Source organism: Camelus ferus, chromosome 5 (genome assembly GCF_009834535.1).
Source record: "Camelus ferus isolate YT-003-E chromosome 5, BCGSAC_Cfer_1.0, whole genome shotgun sequence".
NCBI lineage: Eukaryota > Metazoa > Chordata > Mammalia > Artiodactyla > Camelidae > Camelus > Camelus ferus.
This window is the reverse complement of record NC_045700.1, coordinates 64,351,562-64,373,683: the sequence shown is the minus strand read 5'-3', so window position 1 is coordinate 64,373,683 and position 22,122 is coordinate 64,351,562. Positions and strand designations below refer to the sequence as shown.

The following is a 22,122-nucleotide window of genomic DNA, read 5'->3' as shown; positions in this document are numbered from 1 at the left end:
TATATAGATTAATGGTTGGCATACAAAATGAACGAAATAAATTTGCATTGAATAAGTGGTTTAGAATCTTTTCCTTGTTTCAAGATTCCTATTAAAAGATGACTTTAAGAGGAGCAAAACTGGAGCTAGCCTGTACTCAGAGCTTTAGGCCTGCCCTGGCAGCTTTGAAAACCTACTCAGACAGGTTACATTATACTAATGCAGAAGCTTAAGACATTTAGCAACACAAGAAGTAAAAGCAGCTCAAGAAAACTCAGTGAAGATCCAAACACTGAGAATGACATGCTTCCTAGTGATCAAATTCAAGTTTGATTCACTGAGACATACGACTTCTCTTAGAGTAGAATACCTTTGACAACATTAAGTAGCATTGTGAGTGATCGCAGTTACAAACAAGGCAGAAGAAATATTGAGTTTAGCCTCAAGGAATGTGTATAAAGAATAGCTTCGAGAAATAGCAAACATATATGTTATTCCCCTATTCTCGTCACATAGCAGACAACACTAATCAGTAACTGTAGTCCTTTCTTGCAGTACCTGTGCCTTAGTTGCACCATCTTTCTCAAGGGGCAGGTCTTATCAATTGATTTGAATTGGCATGAGAAAGAAAACTTATTTACTGTCTATCCTATAAAAGAGAAGACCTCTGTGCTAAGACTCATGAGGACCTGCTTCTCCTTTGGGCTCTGCCATTAACCAGTTAGGCAAGTTGCTTCCTAACTCTAGGCCTCAACACCCTAATAGTTAAAACTTGAAACTAGGGGCAGACCACCTCTAAGTTTCCTTTGTGTGTCCTAGCCATAGATATTTATAATCTTAAAGCAATGAAGAGTGTCTATGAATGATTGAAAAATGCATGACTATTACATAATTCTAAGAAATGAAGTTACTATTAAACTTACAAAATATCATTGTTATTTTTTTCCTCCTGACAGAACTGCTGATATGAATTATAAGATTCTTTGTCCAATAGTGGTTTTAAAAAATGACTTTAAGATATTAAATAAACTTATTTCTGTGACTGAAAATATCAATACACACCTTATAGTTCTCTCTATACGGAGTAGACACACAAGCAGTTAATTATACATAAAATATTTCTGTTTGTTGAGATCAGGGTCTAATTCTCCATTGCATGGGTCACACCAATACCTTTGTTCAAAAAGGCATATGACTATGTTTGTTTTGCAAGTATTTGGATCCACAGCAATTGTTTTTTACTCAGACTGCTTCACTTAATCCCACCCCTACTTGTTTCACTGCCAGGTAAAACATCTAACAATAATCCACTTATAAACTATAGTATGGGCTTTGACTACAACTGAAATAAGATGGCAAGTATCAATGCGATGAGCAGGATCATCCAAGGGCACTAATGGACTATAATAAACTGCATATCCTAACAGCATGATTCAAATGTTCTTTCTCAAGTTCTAATTAACTGATATTCACAACTGGGTAGTTTGGGAATATTTCTGCTTTTGCAAAACATGCATGGTTACTTTCTTATGGTTACCATTTTAAAATAAATTTGTACATCAGAGAACTTTCAGGCTTTCTCTGTCTCACCAAGCCAGCTTCCTTCCTGGTTTACACTTCTAATAATTTTCATGTGCTCCTTCTGCTAAGCCCCGAGGGTGGACTCCTGACCTCCTTGCTAGAGGTGCGAATGATGCCAGGGTTAGTGACTGCTCTGCGGTTCCCCAAAGCTCCTCCTCCCCAGACCGTGACAGTTCTTCAGATGCTGAGGTTGGGAAGCAGGACAGGGGACACTCCTGGGGTGCAGATCCGAGGGGAGGAAGCCGAATCCTGGGGGCTAAAGAGGCCAAACAGGGGACCTGCGTGCGATGCGGAGGGTGGACCCTTTTGGCCATCCCGCCGCTTCTCAACCTGACCCCTGGTTTTGTTTCCCGCCGGTCCGTCCGGCGCGGGCCGCTGTCCACAGTGGGAGGTGCTGAAAGCAAGGAGCGGGCACGGGGGCGGCGAGGCGGACAGCTCCTCCGAGCGCCCCCCTCCTCGCTTCGCGGCTCCTCCAGCCCTCCCCTCCTCCCGCAGCCATGTTCCACGCACGGGGAGGGGCGGGGGAAGGGGAGAGGGACGGGGGATCAGAGCGGAGAGAGCCTGCTCTGCCTCGGGGAAGGAGGGGATGAGAGTTGGGGAGAGCAGCGGGAGGAGGAGGTGGCGGCGGCGGCGGCTAGCGAGGAGCCGGCGCTGGGTCCTGCAGTAGGACTCCCGGGAGCCACCATCATGGTGAAGAGGAAGAGCTCCGAGGGCCAGGAGCAAGACAGCGGCCGCGGCATTCCCTTGCCTATCCAGACCTTCCTGTGGCGGCAAACCAGGTGAGGGGCGCAGAGGGCGCACCGCGGGCTGCCCTGGGCTGGGGGCGCTCCCGGGGCCGCCTGGGTCGTCGCCACCACCGCCACTGCCGCTGCCGCTGAGGCCGCGCCACAGCCTGCAGCTCCCTCTCTGGGGCTGGAAAGCAAGCCCTCTGCACCCGCTTAAAACCACGCATTTAAAAATATTTCAGTGAAGTTTGACGGCAAGTAGATCGGCAACTGTAGAATAAATATATACATTATTTAGGGGGTAGGAGGGCAGAGAGCCTAGGAAGAGGGGGCGGGGAACTAGGGAAGATAATTATGACTGGTTGTGCTCCTGTGTCCAATTCCCCCTCCATCTCCTGCTGTAATTCCAGCCCGGTGACCTGTTGTTTTTACAGCTCCTGTTTGTCGAATATCTGCTATGCCCACTTGTTAACCATTTTTGCTCGGATTCAGCCGGTGTAATCTTCCTGATTAAAGCCTCTGAGAAGAATTTTTGATAAGAATTTTTTTCCCGAAAAATCCTGAAGCCTATTCCAATAAACAGGAAACAAGATTCCGTTATTGCTACTATTATTATTCTAGAGATTTATCAGCTAAGAAATTAGATCCTGAAAATCATAACCCACAAGCTGTGTTCATTTTTCAGTTTTTAATATGACTGTACACATGAGTAATGCAACACTTCTGACCATTGGCGATTTAGAATCCAATTAGGTAAAAAGTCTTCAGAATAAGAGTGGCTGCATAAACTGTAGAGATCCACAGCTTTTTCATATATGTAATTACACGTGTAAAAGCAAACGTCGTCAGCTATTCAACACCTGCTCATTAACAAGCCATAGGAAGGCATGAAATTTGAGTTTCATAGCACTGTCTTATTTGTTGAAAAATATGTCATAAGGATGCTCTAATAATAATTGTACTTATGTTTATTACAATTATCTCTATTAATTTTTCAGTGCATTTTTGAGGCCTAAACTGGGGAAGCAATATGAAGCCTCTTGTGTGGTATGTGATATTTACCGTTTAACCACTATTTCTATATTCTGTATGGTAATTTGTAAGAAAGACATTAGATCATACTGTGTATATTAATTCACTTGGCAAATATTATTGAGCACCTACTACGTGTCAGGCAGAGTTCCAGATAATGAGATAGAGCAATAATCTAAACAAATATGGGGTTTGCATTCTAAAGGGAGAGGGACAGTCTACTTACAAATAAGTAAAAGCCATAACAAGCCAGATGGTGATATACGCTATGGAGAAAAGTTAAGCAGAAAAGGAAATTAGAGAGCATTAGGGTGAAGGTTTTATGTTAGATGCATTGGATAGATAAGGTTTGCGTGCTAATGTGACCCTTGGACAAAGCTTTAAGGAAGGGAGGGAAAAATAGCTGAGGGAAGAGCAGAGGAAAAGCAAGACTAAAGGCCCTTAGCCCAGAGCCGAGGGTAGGGGGTTGGTAGACCTGTAGAAGAGAGGGGGGAGAGATAGCAGAGAACCAGGTGGTAGAGGGCTTGCAGGGCAAGTATGATAAGTGAAATCCTTAATTAACAAAATCAAGACTCAAGGGGGAGGGTATAGCTCTAGTGGTAGAGCACATGCTTAGCATGCACTCAGTCCTGGGTTCAGTCCCCAGCACCTTGATAAAAAATAGATGAATAAATAAATAAAGCTAATTACCCCCCCCAAAAAAACAAAATCAAGATTTATATAGTGCAAGTTCACAAGATGACAGCCTGTGAACTACTCAAAATAATATGCATTTTTGAATTTGATGTCTTCCATTTTTGTGCAAGTCTGAAATGGACGATATGAAATAACTATGAAAATAATGCTATTAATGTTTATGCAAAATATTGTGTACTTGTCCCGAGATTATAAGGGAATCCCATGCATGTCTTACAAATTGAGAACAAAGGACATGAAACAATGAAGCAAAGTTGAAATGCGCTTTTCACAGACTTCATTAAAATTTGGAGCTCAGGTAAAGGTCTTACATTGCATATATTATAACCTATAAGTGGAAATCTACCCATGTGGATATTGCCATGATTTTTCCAAATGCCTAGATAGGTGATAGATGACCTCCTAGTAAGGAGCTCTGAAATGTGTTAGGGCCACAAACTATTATGGAAGCCAGTGGAGAATTAAACACCCCCCTCCCACACACACATGCACACTTAAATAGGAATTTGCTTTGTTGCATCTCTTAACCTTCAAAATTGTCACAGTTTTTTTTTTTTTTAATCTAACTAACTTTCTAGTAAGTCTCTTTTAATGTAATTTGTTGTACTTAGCTCAGGTTAAAGTAATTTGACACTTGAAATCTCTGAGCCTTCATCAAACCATGGTTACAATTACACTAGCTTAAAATAACCCTGACTTTTCTCTGTTCTTGGCAAAGATGTGCTTGACATTTTTAATATAGTCACACAATATCAAAAAAGTAAGTCACATTCATAGATAGATATAAGTATAAAAACCAATTTCCTGCATTGAAAATTATAAAAAGTTATATTAGTAACACTTAAGAAGAAAATGATATTAAGTATCTAAAGCTTCTTGAGATTATGAAATATATAACTCATCCTCTAAAGGTATATTCATCAAGACTGTATAAATTCTTATAGTCTTCTAATGTCTAATATACTTACCCTTTACCTAATGAATACTTAGATATCGGAGGGCTGAGGAATTTAAAAGTGTTTGGATCTGTCTTTATCTTGTTTTTTTAAAAAAACAAAACACAACACAAAACAAAACCCAAAAGACTGTATCTCTGATTGCACTCCTTGCCAAACCTCAGCATGCCTTTCATTATGAAGATGAATTTATTTTCCTTCCTTGAGTCTAAAGTAGATGGTTTTCTTTGGAGAATCTCTGTATTAAGTCATGTTGTTTTCTCAGGTATCCTAATAATTCCAATACTACAGCTTGAGCACCTGGGACTTGTATTATGATTCTAGAGAACACAATTCTTTAGACCATCTGGGACATCAAGTACCAATCAGGTTCTGTTCATCCAAGTCAAATGTCTATTAAACTTATTCTAATATTTGATAGCTACACTTTCCCCAACATCTTACAGTGATATCCTCCTATACCTTCAAAAAAAATTGAGTAGGTTAAACCTATTCAGTGGGGATGCTTCACTCTCTGAAAGAATCTCCAACCAGGATAGAAGATTTAGTAAACTAGCAAAGCAAAAATGGCTTATTTCCCTCCTCCCTCCCTCTTTCTCCCTGTCCTTTTCTTTCTTTATTGAAAAGATATATTAAATATCTTTATGGTTGCAGGCATTAGGTGAGGAGTGTCATGTGCCAACTCTTTGCTAGGAACATAGAATAACTCAGGAACCCTAAAGTCAGATCTCTTGAAAGATTGCACATTCTCATAAATTCTGTACCTCAAGATACTTTCACAAGAGACATTTCAATTTGGTCTGCAGTTGTGATAACCCTTTAGATGACCCAAAAACATTTTTATAAAATATTACATCCAAAAACTTTATAAGGTTAAATGTGTTGTTGCACTTTTTCTTTTGATAGGAACTTATTTTGGTGGAAATAAAAATCATTTAATAATTCAAACCATAGACCTTTGGCTCAAAAACTTGAAAATGGGTAGATAATAGGAAATTATCACTGACTCACTGCATGTCAACATACAGAATGAAATGCAACTTGAGCACACTCTAAACAATTTAATGTAATTATTTGTGTCTTTTCGGATATGTAGTACATTGTCTAGTTTTTCACCCATCAGAGTTCAATTTCTTATTTCACTTTTTTTGTTGTCTACAGTCCTTTGAACGAGTATTGGTAGAAAACAAGCTTCATGGCCTCTCTCCGGCCCTCTCTGAGGCCATCCAGAGCATTTCCAGATGGGAACTGGTACAAGCTGCTTTGCCTCATGTCCTCCACTGCACCGCCACCCTGCTGTCGAACAGGAACAAACTAGGTTGGTGCTCCTGCTTCCCTTCTTCATGGTGAATCATTGTCCTCACTCAGAGCAACTCCTAATAACACTCATAAGAACTGTCCTTCTTCCTTATTATTTATTTTCCCAGGCACTGTGCACACATTCTCTCATTTAATTTTCACAAAGTCTCCGTCACTCTGGCATCACTATTATCTCCATGTTACCAACGAGAGGACTAGCTCTGTTTGTTTTAAGGTTTTAATTTTACAAGTATTATGTGAATATATTCTCCATTCAAACATTAAAATGTTATAGGAAAACTAAAGACTCTCACCTGTTCAAGATGAGTTCTAATCAGAGCTGTCTCTTTGTTCTACCAATGCCTAAAGCAACCGCCTTCGTGAATTTGGCATAGTGCCCTCCAGACCTTTCCCAACTTTGTAGCGCTATGTGTATGTGTACATGCATGCACATAAATATTATTTGTCTTATTTAGATTATTTGCAGATTGCTTTCCCCACATAGCATTATGTCCTAGCTGTCTATCCCAAGCTCTTCTCCATCCTGTTCCTTCCCCTTATTTGGGTCTTTGCTCACATGTTACCTTTCTCAAGAGGTCTTTCCTACTCACACTTTCTAAAATGGAGTAGTTGTTATCTTCAGAGCCAATACTCTTAACCATTGTGCTGCTTATTTGGAAACATATATGGGGATCTTACTGAAGAGCTGTGATCCATGCAGTTTCTATCCCTGTGACAGCATATCATTCTGCAGAGATTACAGCCAGTTAGAAAGTCCCCAGAACAAGAATGAGCCCTCCCAGCAGTGACTGTAAGTGGTACAGAGAAATGCTGGTGTCTCCCAGGAAATCAAGTCACAGAACAAAGCAAGGATGTGCTCTCAAGACCTAAGGTTGACATCCATTGTTCTGGTCATAGAGTTTGCCTTCACCTGACTGTGGGGTTGTCCCATGCAGGCCACCAGGATAAATTGGGTGTCGCTGAGACAAAGCTCCTTCACACCCTGCACTGGATGCTCCTGGAAGCCCCCCAGGACTGCAGCAGTGAGCGTTTTGGGGGCACAGACCGAGGCTCCAGCTGGGGTGGCGGCAGCAGCGCTTTCATCCATCAGGTTGAAAACCAAGGTTCTCCAGGGCAGCCTTGCCAGAGCACCTCCAACGATGAAGAAGAAAACAACCGAAGGAAGATCTTCCAGAACTCCATGGCTACCGTGGAGCTCTTTGTGTTTCTGTTTGCTCCTCTGGTGCACAGGATCAAGGTAAGCAGAAAGCTGGTTAGGGCTGAAGGGGGCTGGAGGTCAGGTGAGGGTGGGCTTCAAATGATATTTCCATACTTGGTGTCCATGTCTTTGTCTGATCTTATGGCAAGCCAAGACATGGAGAGCTTTGCTGCTATATTAAACTACCAAACATTATTTCAAAACCAAAGTTCTTCTTTAAGAACTTTCAGTGGTTCTCCATCTGCCCCAAGATCATGCCCAGCATATGAAACATGCCATATAAGGTCAAGCATGATCTGGAGCTTAAGTCCCTCTCGTAATCAACTGCCAGTCCCTACTGACCACCTCATGATCCAGCTCTGGGAGCCATGTGAACCATTCCCTCAATATGCCCTTGCAGTCTGCTCTGCCCTCCTTTCCCTCCATTGTTCCTTTGTATTTCTATAGCATTTTGTAATAATAATATTACATCTGTTATAATAGAGCAGAAGTTTTTACGTTTTATGTGCTGTGGACCATTTAACAATTTGGTGTACAATCTAAGAATTGCTTTTCAAAATATTTTTAAATGCATAAAGTACAAAACATGGTATTACATAGAAATAAACTGTATTAAAATACAATTATATGCATGTACTCCTTGGATCTGAAAGAGACAAAATCATTTGAAGTCATTGTGCCAACCCTTTCTAGCTATGTGATCTTGGTGATATTATTTAACCTCTTGGGTCCTCCACTGCATACAATTTTGGATATTTTGAACACACGGTGAGTATATGTGAAGATAGAGTGCATAGAAAGTCCATGGAAAGACATCAAGTACATGGAAAGAAATCAAGAATTATTTGTTACTTCTATGAATGAATGAATGAGAGTGTTCCATCTAAGTGCTCTGATAAGAGATAAGGAATTATTACACTCAACTGTTCTTTAATAGAATATCAGGATCCTAATAAATCAATGTTTCATTATATATATATGTAAAATAAATATATAAATACATATATATATATGTATATATGATGGTTGTGAGACCATTGAGGGGGCATGGACTAGTAAGACTTTTCATCCATTTAATTTAATTTTAGATAAATTCACTTTCAGTGGACTTTGTCCCATTGCTGAATTGAAATTACCTGTATATTCCCAAAATGTTTCACAGGCACTGGCCACATCATCTATGAAAATTATCAAAAAATTCTGTGTTATTAAATTAAATTGCTGCTTTAAAAGCATTATGCTTTCCATCTTTCAAAGTCTTTTATAAAGGTTACACTTAATGGAAAGCATCACTTTATCTGAGACCCTCTCCCAGACCCATGGGGCCTGCAGGACCTGCTTCTGCCCACCTCCCCAGCCCCGTCTCCCTCCATCTCACTGGCGTCTCTCTTGTTCACTAACTTGCAGACTCACCACAGGTTCACCCTCCAACTCAACAAGCGTATTCTTGCTTTCAGGTCTTTTCACTGATTTTTCCTTCTATTTGAAGCATTACTCCCATCCTCTACCCCTAGATTTTCACATGGCCATGTCCTTTCTGTCACTTTACTCACAACTCAAATGTTACCACCTCGGGAAGTATTTCCCTGGCTACTTTAGTGCCACTAGTATATAAATCTACTTCTTTCATTGTTTCCTTCTTAGCACTTATCAGTACCTGAAATTATTTTATGGGTTTGTTTACATTTGTTGCCTATCACTCTCCCTAAAACAGAGGTTCTTCAGCAAAAGGATGCTGCCTGTCCAGGTCCCAGCTGTATCTCTAGCGCCTAGAAGAGTGTCTGACATATATGGAGCAATCAATAATCACTTAATGACTGACTCACTAAATAAAACCAAGTTATTATCAGAAGCTGATTCTGGTGCTAAGAGTATCAGTTACATGTAGGTACATAGTCCCTAAAATGGAGAGAGCCGGAAAGAAAGTTCCTTTAAAAAGATAGCCCAGTAAGATGTCTATTTGTAGAGAAATATCCTCTGGATTAAAAAATGTGAAAGTATAGGAGTGACCCGAATGGCAGTAATTTTATTTGAAGACATGCTGAGAGTCCAAGTTAAGGACACAGGCCTGCGTTAGAATCCAGTGCTTGCTGCATCCTACTCTAAGTAGGAAGGACATTGAGCAACTAACTTCTTTAAGCCTCAAGTATCAATTGAATGTAAGAATAATTTTATGAGGCACTGTGAGGATTAAACAAATTATAGTGCTCAACCTGACACACAAAAAGAAGTCATTAACAAATGGTAGTTACTTGCAGTGTTGGCATTTTATTGCTGCTGGCGTTGTGCATTATTAGTGGGAGGGGAACCAGATCTTCTTTCAGGGGAGACTGTAGCTAGTTGAGAAGAGCTGGCTCAAGGTCCCCAGGTTTTACCTATGGCCTGGGACTGGAGCATTTATAAGGGAGTAAGAAAGTGCCTCTGATACACTGCACAGTGATTAATACATAGTATTGTAACAATTATTGCTGGGTGTTATTACTAGCACTATTGTTTTATCATTTTACTATTGCTATAAGGGAAGTATTGTTCTAGATGCCATAGGGGATAAAACATTGTAATAATGTGATAAATATCCCCACGAGGCTTTTTTCATCTGAGCGCGTTATGTAACGGGCAGTTTTCAAGTATCATTTCTGGTTTTTACAAACACCCACAGGAAGGTGAATATCTTTGTCTTCATTTTACCAAAGAGGAAACTGAGGTCCAGAGAGGCAATAATCAAGCTCATTAAGTAACCAAGGTGGGATTCAAACCCAATTCCATCTGACTTTCTACAAAACTACGCAGTTTTTTATGTTTCTGTGCTGGAAATCTCTTCACTAAAGTCATGAACAGCCTCTGAGCTATTGACCTAATCTTTCTTTTGCTGTCTTCATCTCACTAAAACTCAGCTGTGTTTGAAATTACCATCATCTCTTCTTCTTCTATTTTTTTTTTAACATTTCTTTATTGAGTTGCAGTCATTTTACAATGTTGTGTCAAATTCCAGTGTAGAGCACAATTTTTCAATTATATATGAACATACATATATTCATTATCACATTTTTTTTTTGCTGTGAGCCACCACAAGGTCTTGTATATATTTCCCTGTGCTATACAGTATAATCTTGCTTATCTCTTCTGCCTATGCCTGTCAGTATCTACAAATTTTGAAATCCCAGCCATCATTTCTTCTTGAAGATTTCCATTCCTTTGGTGACGATACACTCTGCCAGCTCTCCATGCATCCCTGGCTAATTCTGCTCTATCTTCTTTGAGAGCTCATCTTCTTTGCCTGCCCCTTTAACTCTGGGAGTTCTCCAGAGATACAAACTAGACCCTTTGCTATTGTCGCTGTATCTTCTCTCTGACCTCTTCTCCTGCTTCATTTACCGTTTGTGTCCCAATAGGCTGAAGTCACCTAATTTTATATCTCTTAACTATTCTCCTCTCCTGGCCTCTAGACCAACTTGTCAACTAGCTTCTTCAAACAGATAATCCATGAGCATTCAGATTTCCCCCGGAATGAGCCCTTCTCCTGATGTTCTATATTTCAGTGGATCCATTCACATAAACTCAAAACCTAGGAGCTTCCTATGATTACTCCTTCATTCTTACCTGCATATTCCACTAATCACAGAGTTCTACTCATTTTGTTTCCTAAATATTTCTCAAATTGACCACATCTTCTTCATCCCTATCTACTGCCTTAACTTAAGCTTTCATCATCTCTCACTTGGACCTCTGACTTGGTCACTTTCTAACTGGATTGTCTCCTGGCTTGTCTCATAAAATCCAACCTCAACACCAAAGCACTCTCTCTAAAATGCAGATCTGACCAAATAACCAACATGCTTAAAATAATTTGTGGATTTTTCATTATACAGAGAGTGAAACTCCAGCTCCTTAGTGGTATCTGGGAGCTGCCTGGCTTCCTCTCCTGCCTATGAGCTCCAAGTGCTTGGAATCTCCCTAAGAACATAACATGTTTTTTTCCCAGTCCTATTCTCATGCTGGTCATGCCCGTAAAATGCCCTTGTACACCATCTTTCTGCCTAGAAAACCCCTACTCATTCTTTATGACTTCAGTCAAGATCTGCCCCCCTCCTTAGACTTATTTTATTGTCACTTTTAGCTTGTTTATTATCATTATCTCTTTATGTGTCCATCTCTCCCACTAGATTCTGAGTGGTTTGAGACTAGAAATTATCATTGTATCTTGGATAGCTAATGTAGTCTCTGTTTTGTAGGTATGCAATTAATATTTATTGAATGAATTAGTTTACTAATTAGCAAATAAATATAAGTGACTCATCCTTTTGTAAGACAGTATATAATTCAATGCATTTTTATGCATTTATAACTAGCTCAAATATTTTACATGAAATCAATAACCTAAACATTCTATAAATATATTATTCAGGGCAAATTTAATTTTATCAGTGAAAAATGATGAATGTTCATTACGACTAAGGAATCTGCTTTAAATGTGCTATCAATATTTTTTTAATTTCATCATATTCACTTATTCTTTCAATAAATATTTATTGAGTACCTCCTATATGCTAGGCACGGTTCAGAGCACTGGAGAAACAGCAGGGAATTAAACAAAATCCAAGCCCTGAAGGAAATTTTTGTAAAATCCGTATGTGTGAAGTAAACAACTTTAAAATGGAATTTAAAATAATAGTTGTTTAAGTAGATCTCTCTAAGCTACTAGTAAACATATTTAGAATGGCTTCACATCATTGTGAAAACAGGCTTTCAGTGCAGGCAAGAAAGAACCTGTAATATGGAAATGTTGATTCTATGAATGTTTATACCTTCTGGTTTTTCTCAGGACCTTTCTAGACCACCCACTGCACAGCTGTTTGAATGATAAACAGCATTTTCTCCAGCTGCAGAGTTTCTGCTCATGTGTGCAGAGATAGCATTGGGTGACCCATTAAAGGGGGCTCTAGAAGAGGAATTAGCATCCCAGAGTTTATACATTCAGCCAACTCAAGAGGACATACCGACATAAGAGTTGGCTGTAGGGACTGCAAGTATTCAGTTCTAAAGGATAATTAGATTTAGTTGGTGTTATTTGGGATATGTAAAATATGCTCAATTAATCAACAATTATGTGTTGATGTTCGAGGAAAAATGCACAGGAGATCTGGTCTTTAAGAAAGATACAATCTAGTTGGGGGTATATCAAATACAATAAAATGATGGCAGTAATTGTCAATGAGTGCTAAGTGTCGCATTGACAAAGCAGATGTCAGAGGCCAGGATGTCAATATAAGAGAGCTCACTTCCTGCTGCAGTGTTCACTGGAGCTTTATCGGTATCAAGATTACTTAGAAGAAATATGGAAAAAGACAATCTCAGAAACTAATAAGATATGATCAAATTCAGGTCAATTGAGATTTAGCATCCTGCATTTCTGGGGACAAATCTGATATATTTTGCACACTGTTAATTCCCTGCTTGTTGGATCTAATGCCACATGTAATACCATGCAAACTTCCCCACATCCACTTCAAGGGATGAGGGAGGTTACTTTCCCCTTAACTTCAGACCTGTCCATCTAGCTGTTTACTCAGTATGTCTAGTTGAATGTCTAACAGGCATCTCAAACTTAACATGTCTAAACCAGGCTCCTGATACCCCCAAAACTTTCCTCCTTCATCTTGCCCATCTTTATCTATGGAAAAGCCTAGTCTTTGATATCTCTTTCTCCTACACTCCACCTCTACTCAATTAGCAAATTTTGTAAACTATCTTCAAAATGTAGGCAGAAGCTGCCGCTTCTCATTTTGCCCTCTGCTAATACCTAATCATCTTTCACCTACATGATAATAATAGCTTCCTAAATAGTCTCTATTTCCACGCTTACTCTTTCTCAAACTATACTCAATAATCTGAGTGATCCTATCCAAACATACATCCAGTCATGTCATTCGACTTCTCAAAACCCTCTGCTGGCTTCCCATGTTATTTGGTAATTACTGAAGTTCTTACTATAGCCTGTAATATTTGGAATTTGATAACTTCTCAGATCTTTTTTTTTTTACTTCCTACTCTTCTGTCATTCACTTGACTCCAGGTTCACAGTCTCTTGGCTATTTCTTGACACACAAGATATACTTAGGACCTTTGCACTTGCTGATCCCTTTGCACAAAATGCTTTTTCTGGAAATATCTATCTGGCAGCTCCTTCATTTCATTCAGATACTTGCTCAAAAGTCACCGCACAAGAAGGCCTTCCCTGGCCATTCTGTCTAAAACATCAGCACCCTGCCTGACACTTCCCTCTACCTGCTCTGCTTCTCCCCTTGCACTGGGGGGCAGGGATTTTTATGCGCTTTGTTCATTGTTGTATCCCAGAACCTAGAACAGGACCAGGTACACAGTTGGTGGCCTATAAATATTTGTAGAATGAATGTTGAAGGAATTTGATCAAATGCTTTATGGGCTTTTCTAATACTTCCTGTAGGAGTCTTGGGTGCTTTTCCATCATAGGTACTGCTGTGGTGCCAGGATCTCAGTCTACAGTGTACAGAAGGGTCCCCTCTGTCCCAATGTGGAGATTTCTTTAGGGGTTTCATCCATTCTTTCCATTAAAGCTTCCTTTGATACTGAGCTCCATTGATTCACCATTTGAGGAATCAATTTCTTTCTAGCTCTTATCCTTCTAGATCGGTGGTTTTCAATCATGGCTACGCATGAGAGTCACCAGGGGGAACTTAAGAAAACCTCACAGCAATTCTAATTTAATCAATCTGGGTAGGGGAGAAAGCAAGACCTGGGCATCCTAGGTTTTAAAAACTCCCCAGGTGATTATAATATATAACCCAGGGTTGCAAATCACCACCCTAAGTGAATTCCTGGATCTCAGTTGTGTTCATTAATCTGCAATCATATTCTCAGCTTCCATCTCTACGTTGTTTTGAGAGGCTGCGTTGTTTAAAATGTAACCTCAGAAGGTCATGTATTTGTACTTATACAATAAATATAAGTTGCATTTTAAACATCTCAGCCACTCAAAATGAGGTAATGATGAAGCAGAGAATGTACTCCCTGGGAGAGACCTTCAACTGTAGATAAATTGAAGGAGTATGGGTTGTAAAGTCAGTGCAATTCAGCAAGTAATTATCGAGCACCTATTGTGCACCCAGCTTCTAATGCTGTATTTAGCATTGTGATGGTGACAGGGGCTATGGAGGAGGGAGGATGCTGGATACCTCTCTGCCCTCAGAGAATTAGCGATTGTTGAGAAGGCAGCATTACAAAAGGATACACTAAGAAGAGTCTAAATAATGTTTCCAATTCCATGAAATGCAAGAACAAGAGATGGAGTGCACGATAGAAAGTCAAAATAGCCAGCCTCCAAGGATACTGCCTTATGAGGGGAAAAGGGGACAATTAAATCATTAAGAGGAATAATAATAATAATCACGGGTAAAAAGATCTGCCAAGACCCTTGAAATAGAAAGTACTCAATCACTGCTAACACAGAACAATGATTTGTGTGTTTCATGCTCTGCCCAAAGCTGCATTCTTATTAATTTTGCCTAAAGCAGACCACCGTGATTTCCGTAGTAATTATGAAGATGACTTAGGGCCATTGGTTTACCCTAGAAACACTCATCTGAGTGAGGAAAGGTCTTGCAGATCAGGCTTCTTTGAAAATAATCTGGTGAATGATGTTAATTGTTGCATTGCCTGGTCCCTTCAGCCAGTTCTTGGACATAGATCTTCTCTTCTCCCAGGAATCTGACCTCACGTTCCGATTGGCCAGTGGGCTCGTTATATGGCAGCCCATGTGGGAGCACAGACAGCCCGAAGTCTCTGGCTTCACAGCCCTGGTGAAGCCCATCAGGAACATCATTACAGGTGCGTGACTCAGACACCCAGTGGGTCAGTCTCAACAGACTCCCTCATATGCAGGAGTGAGGGTGATGGGTGATTTGCTCTTCAGAAACCAAGAGGAAGAAAATTTCTCCAGGGAGTTATCTAGGTGCCCAAGGTACAGGGCTCACTTACATGATGAGAAACTCCAAACCAGGAGCACATGCTGTTGAGTTGTGTGACTTTGGGGTAAAACATTTAAACTTCCTGAGCCTCTGTTTCCTCATCTGTGAAATGGGAATTATAGTTTTACAATACTATCAAGGTTGTTATGAGGAATAAATGAGTTAATATATGTAAAACTGCTTAGAAAGATGCCAGGTACATAGTAAGTGAATAAGTGGTAGCTATAATTATCATTATATCATCATTATGGTAAATGGAATAGCAACTCCTTAACAATCTTGCCATAGTGTGTTTTGGCTGTCAAAGCATTTCACTACAGGAATTGCCTATGAAATAGCCCTATTGTTGAACTGTAGAAAGAGTACAACATTATAGCCTGAAAAGTCAGAAAAGCCTGGAAGGTTCCTGCTTCACTCCAGCTCTATCTCTTACTATGTATGTAACCTAACCTCTCTGTTTCTATTTATTTAAAATGTAGTTGATACCACCTTGAAGTGATCCCTCCTTCATAGTGAGGGATAAATAAGAAAATGAATAAGGTGCCCACTTTATAGTGAGTGCTTAATTCCATCTTTATTCCCAGCCCAACTTTAGCATTGAAAACAAAATCTAAAAAGAGAGAAATCATGTGAGAAGTCTACAGAAACATATATGTAGTTTGTTTACTTTGTAAATTTTCTCTGCAGACAATGGAGGATTATGCATGTAAAAGAGCTTTCTTTGTAAGGGGAAGGAAACCATAAACAAGTTCTTGCATACTCTTATTTCCCCCTATAACTTAATACAAACTTGCAAGGTACATAGTATGTTAAGGAATTTTGTAAAGTAAAGAGTGATAATATGCTTATAGTGACAAATCATGCTTATAATAGCAATTCAAAAGGAAGATGAAATTTTTCACATGGTAAAACTAGATAATCTCACAATTTACCCATATATAATCCATTAACTATTGAAGTAAATTATAAATTCAAGAGCAACAGTCTGTCATAGGTTCAAATATCAAGGAACTAAATAAGTAAAGATGTCATAGCCACAAATGATCTACTTCAGAATCTGTGGCTGGAATAAGGTTAATTTCACTGGATTAAAACAATCTGAAAGTGAAGACAGATGTACCAGGTTAAAAAACTGAAAACAATATAAATAAGACAGAAGAAAATAAAATCTGCTACAGTAAAACAAAACTATTACAGAAAAAGCCGTATCTTGATGTTAATTAAAGAAATTTAATTAAAAAAATTTTTTTAAAGTCCTATCACTTTCTATAAATGGAGAGGTGAGTTTAAAGTTAGATCTCTCTCTCTGATTAAGACATAAATAATCATTTAACACATGAATAAAAATTAAGGAATCATGTCCGTCCAGGGAAGCACCCAGGCTATTCACTTCACCCTCCCTCTGCTTCACAGTAATATTCACAGTGGGTTCCTTTCCCTCTGCCCAATACCTGTGGACTTGAAATGGTGCCCAAAATCTGAGGGGGAGTTAAACTCAGTTTAGTATGGTCAGAAGGAAAACAGTGAACGTAGGTGACGTGCACTTGGTCTCTCATTTTGTGATTTGGTAAATCACTTTCCCTCTCAGCACCAGTTTACTCCAGTTCAAATGGGACATTGTCATTTTTGCTTCCCATTGTCCCTGACCAGATGTGATTAATTTGAATCTTACTCCAGGGGCAGCTTTATGCGGTCAATAAAGCACAGAGCCTGGAGCCTGATAGCCTGGGCTGGAAACTTCATGTAAGGGGCAGTGACCTTGGGCAAGTTAAATTCCCTATGCTTTAGTGTCTTTATCTGTAAAATGGGTGTAATAGTATACCATAAGTTATTATAGGGTTATTATAAGTATTAAATGAGTTGACATTTTAAAAACAGAACAGGACTTGACAGATATTAGGGACTATGTAGATGTTAACTTTTATAATCTTTAGTACTGCCAATTTTTTAGCAACCTATTGAGTTGGACTGAATAGGTAAAGAAATCTATATTGATAACCTAGAAATGCTAAGATTTTTGAATTGGTTATTTGATTTCTCTTACAACATATACTATTAAATGTCTTCCTTCAAGGTTTTAGCACTCTATTGAGATGGGTTTTTTATTTGAAAATAAAATGAACTTATAAAATAAATTTATATATAACATATCATCTTATAAAATCTTTGCAGCTAAGAGAAGCTCTCCTATCAACAGCCAGAACCAGACCTGTGAATCACCAAATCAAGACCCAAGACACCGAGAGGTGAGTTTAATGTATTTGAGAGAAGAAAGGAGATGGTCATTCCTTGGACACAGTGTAATGTCAAGGGTAAGACATGACTAGTGCTTTATCTCAATGGCTAGCATGTAACACTCAATAAATGATAGCTATCACTATTTGATAGCTATTCCACATTAAATTATCATCTTGTTTCAATTATTGACTCTCCTAATATATTCTAGGCAACCCTAATGTAGGTACAATAGTGCTATTGCAAGTGGAGAGGAGGGAGTAGAAAGGAGGCTTAAGATGCAGTCCTACCCCTTAAGGAATCTAAAGTTTAATGAGGAATCAAGACTAATCCACATAAAGCCAAGGATGCATAATAAAACAGAACATAACTTACTGTAAATTCATCATGTACTCTTTGATTCAGAAAAGAAAGAAATGAAGGCCAGGGTAGTTCAAAGCCACACAGAAATGTATACTGTCATTAACTTTACACATCGCTGGATGACCTGCTTTTACTTCCAGTTCAAAACGTGCAAAATACAATTTGCTGCTTTCCATCAAAATTGTATCCTCTTTCTAACTCATGCATTACTGCCAGGAGTATCATCATCCTTTTTACCCTCAAAACTAGAAATTTTGGAATCCTAATATATTTCTCTTATTTATGGAGCAATCGCTAAGTACAGACACTGTGATTTATATGCTGTATTTCATCTATTCTAAGATGAATATTTTTTTCACTTTTAACGTTTGAAGTCTAGTGTATTCCATGATCTTCGGCCTCTTCCAATCTCTCTACTTTTAATATGATTGTCATTCTTGTGCAGCATAAATTTGATCATTTTCGGCATCTAAGGTTGCATAATCAGGGTCAGTGGCTTAGAAGAATATATCAGAGGGAACAGTGAAAGACTCTTTAAAGAAATAACACTATTTGATTAGATTTACTCCTAGGTATTTTATTACTTTGGGTGCTATTTTAAAGGGGATTGTTTCTTTACTTTCTTTTTCTGTTGATTCATCATTAGTGTAAAGAAATGCCACTGATTTTTGAACGTTAATCTTGTAACCTGCTACCTTGCTGAATTCTTTGATCAGCTCTAGTAGTTTTTGTGCGGAACTTTTAGGGTTTTCTATATATAGTAACATGTCATCAGCATATAGTGACACTTTTACCTCTTCTTTTCCAATTTGGATCCCTTTGATTTCTCTCTCTTGTCTGATTGCTGTGGCTAGAACTTCCAAGACTATGAATAGGAGTGGTGATAGTGGGCATCCTTACCTTGTGGGACCCCTATTATGTGTAGGTTGGCATGTTTTATATTATCCCACAGGTCCCTGATACTGTTTTCATTGGTTTTTATTTGTTTTCCTGTCAGCTGTTCTGTTGTCCTGTCTTCTAAGTCACATATTCATTCCTCTGCATTATCTAGCCTACTTTTTACAGCCTTTAGCTCAGCTCTTATCTCAGCAAATGAGTTTTCCAATTTTAACTGGCTCCTCTTTATAGTTTCAATTTCGCTTTTTGACATATTTTCTGTCTCTATTCACAATCTCTTTTAGTTCCTTCAGTACTTTGATCACTCCTTTTTTGAAATCATGATCTAGTAGACTATCATGGTCTCTTTCATGATGGTTCTTTAAGGGGATTTCTCTTGTTCTTTAATTGGCAGTGGTTCCTCTGCTTCTTCATTTCAGTTACATCTCTCTGGCACTATGGATTATGGAGTATCAGTTATCTACTGTGGTCCTGAAGAGGTTTGTTTATTTACTTATCTAAAGAGGATGCAAAAATAAAACTAAAAAAAAAAAAAAAAAAAAATTTAAAAGAAGAAAAAAAGACTTGAAAACAGAGTATAAACAATAACAGAAGAACAAAATGAAGAGAAATAAAAACCAAATTGAGACAAATTTTTCCAATTAATAAAATGTTTTAAAAGAAAAATTTTAAAGGGATTAAAAAATAAAAATTAAGAGAAAATTAAAAACTAAAAAAGAAAAAAAGAAAAGAAAAAAAGTGAATGTGTTCCCATGGAGACTGTGCACTCAATAATTCTGTCAAGAGGTCCTTCTTAAGTGTGGGTGGTTGCCAACTCTTCCTTCCGTGTCTTTGTCTGTTGTCCCTTTGGTTGGGGGTGTGGCTGGTGTTGTGGTGGCCAGAGCCTGCCCTGTCTATTGAGCAGAGCCTCTTTTTTGTCCTGTGGTTGTCGCAGCTCCTGCCCTTGCCCTGCTTCGCAAACCCCGCTCGCTGGTTCCAGAGGCCCTTGGGTCGCATCCGCGGTCTGTGCCAGTAGGCCAGCGGGTCGCGCCTCCTCCCAAAGCCGCATCTCAGCGCCGTGCACGGTGGGTGGGCGGGTCGCTCCCCGGTCAGTGCTGCTTCCTGCGCCTGCGTAGGGCCCCTGCTCAGTAGGCAGCCTCAGAGAAAACGGCCGCACCAACGTTTGCCCTCGCTGTGTGCCAGAACTCCGCTCCTTGTTCTTTTGTCTTAGAGGCGCGAGTTCACAGAGGCTCCGGGGCAGAACGGTCCTCTCTGCCTGGGGCTGTCAACAAGCCTCAGTTCCGTCTATGAGGTTGCGGAGCCCCCAGGTAAGGATTCACGTTTCCACCCCACCTCTGCCTGGAACCCACGCACCGGAGAGTATGGCGGCTGTGGCTGCGCCCCGCCCCTCTTCCCCTGAGAACGCTGCCAGTAATGGTGCCGCGGGTCTGTGGAGACAAAGGCCATGGCGCCCCTCCCCCCCAGGGCCCCTCAGCATTGTAGCTTTGCTTTTTGTGTGTGTGTGTGTCTTATGGGGGACCCAGACTGTTCTGCTCCGTGTCCCCTCCCAGTAACGGCGCACAGCACGCTGCAGTCCCCCAGGGTTGCCTCTGTACAGCCGGCCTGAGTCCTCCTCCTGGCTCAGGCAGCCTGTCCCGTCCCCCACGTGCCGGCTCGCGTCTAGGGCTGGCGGTCGCGGGGACCCTTTGAGCCCATTTATCTTAGTTCTGATGGTCAAGGGCTATTCCATACAGAACCGAGCCTCGGAGGTTCCCCTCCATCCTACTGAGCTCTCCGTTGGAGAGGGGGAGACCCAGAGATCGAGCGCTGTTCCTCTTTGCCTCTCTGTCCCTGTGGGACCGGTCCCGCACTATTTTCCTTTTTCTTCCTTCTTTTTTCCTTGTCTCCTACCAGATTTGTGGCTTATTTTGTCTTTTGAAGTAGGTGATATTCTGTCAGAGTTCAGCAGGTGTTCTGATTGGCTGGGTGGGTCTGTGGATGTCACTCTTGATGTATTTGTGGGAGAGGGTGAGCTATGAGCGTCCTTCTACTCTGCCATCTTGTGCCTTCTGTGAGCAATACTTTTATTTTACAAGAAATTGTAAGGGCTAAAATGCTATGATTGGTCTTTGAGGGTCTTTATCCTTTAGCAAAGTATTTTATCTGTAATACTAATGGAAAATATCTCACGTTACCTGGGCAGAATTACAGTTACTAGCTAAATGTAATTAAAATAAGCTACTCTAAGAAATAGGCTGAATTTGTGCTTCTAAATAAAGGTCATTGTACCCAATTGCAAAAAATGTCTTTCATCCCCTCTTCTGATGAGTGATGGAAAATCCTGCACCTTGCACTTTCATTCTGATGTTTTGGCTTTGATTTAATTAGCTCTATCTAACTCGGCACTTGTTTTCTGCCTCATGTCTCTCTTCAGGTCACCTCAGTACTGGCGTATCTTTGCTGAATTGCCTGTAACTCTTCTGTAGATACTCGAGATGCACATGAAAAAGAAAAGAATCAAGGACAAAATGAAATACAGTACATGAAAGAGCTTAGCCTAGTGCTTAGAATGACACAGGTTCTTTCTAGAAGCCTGTTTTCAATCCCTTTTTGATGAAGCCAGATCCCTTTGTCTATGACATATTTTACTATGCTGCAAAATTTTTTTAAATTTAGAAAACAATGTATGTAATATGATAGATAACTCTAGAGGATATGCCTGAAAGGAAAAAAAAAACAAAACCTAATCTGCTGTCTCCACCTCCAAAAGGGGCTTCAGGTGGTCTGTGAAACATTCCAGTCGGATTCCATCTCACCCAAGGCCACCATGTCAGGCTGCCACCGAGGAAACTCCTTTGATGGAAGTCTGTCCTCCCAAACTTCCCAGGAAAGAGGACCATCACATTCCAGGTGTGTGATTGTGATGTTAGGGACAGAAATGTATTCCCAGTTCTCAAAAGTTAAATATGCATTTCTAGCTACTTGTGTAGCCTCTCTTCCTTAAAATGTGAAAGTACACGGTATATGTAGACATACTCTTGGTCAAAGTATCATTAGATTAATAATTCCGGAAATGAGCTATGAATAGCTCTCAGTTAAACATACTTGGTTGGAAGTGGGAAGACATGTCTGATTTAATGAGATGTCTGAATTAGATA

General features: G+C 39.8%; 1 protein-coding gene across 10 annotated transcripts in view; it reads left to right on the top strand.

The window, feature by feature from the left end:
- Positions 1 to 2,158: 2,158 nt before the first annotated feature.
- The window catches only part of UNC80 (unc-80 homolog, NALCN channel complex subunit), a 190,476-nt gene continuing 170,512 nt past the window's right edge, over positions 2,159 to 22,122 (top strand). For 8 of the 10 annotated variants that reach the window (XM_032479957.1, XM_032479961.1, XM_032479955.1 and 5 more), the window contains exons 1-7: positions 2,159 to 2,339; positions 3,284 to 3,332; positions 6,131 to 6,287; positions 7,225 to 7,526; positions 15,227 to 15,350; positions 17,663 to 17,736; positions 21,735 to 21,874. In XM_032479957.1, the coding sequence (XP_032335848.1) occupies positions 2,248 to 2,339; positions 3,284 to 3,332; positions 6,131 to 6,287; positions 7,225 to 7,526; positions 15,227 to 15,350; positions 17,663 to 17,736; positions 21,735 to 21,874 (938 nt within the window). In that variant the 5' untranslated portion in view covers positions 2,159 to 2,247. The remainder of the gene's footprint in view (positions 2,340 to 3,283; positions 3,333 to 6,130; positions 6,288 to 7,224; positions 7,527 to 15,226; positions 15,351 to 17,662; positions 17,737 to 21,734; positions 21,875 to 22,122) is intronic. The other 2 variants (XM_032479956.1, XM_032479959.1) reach the window with 1 other exon arrangement.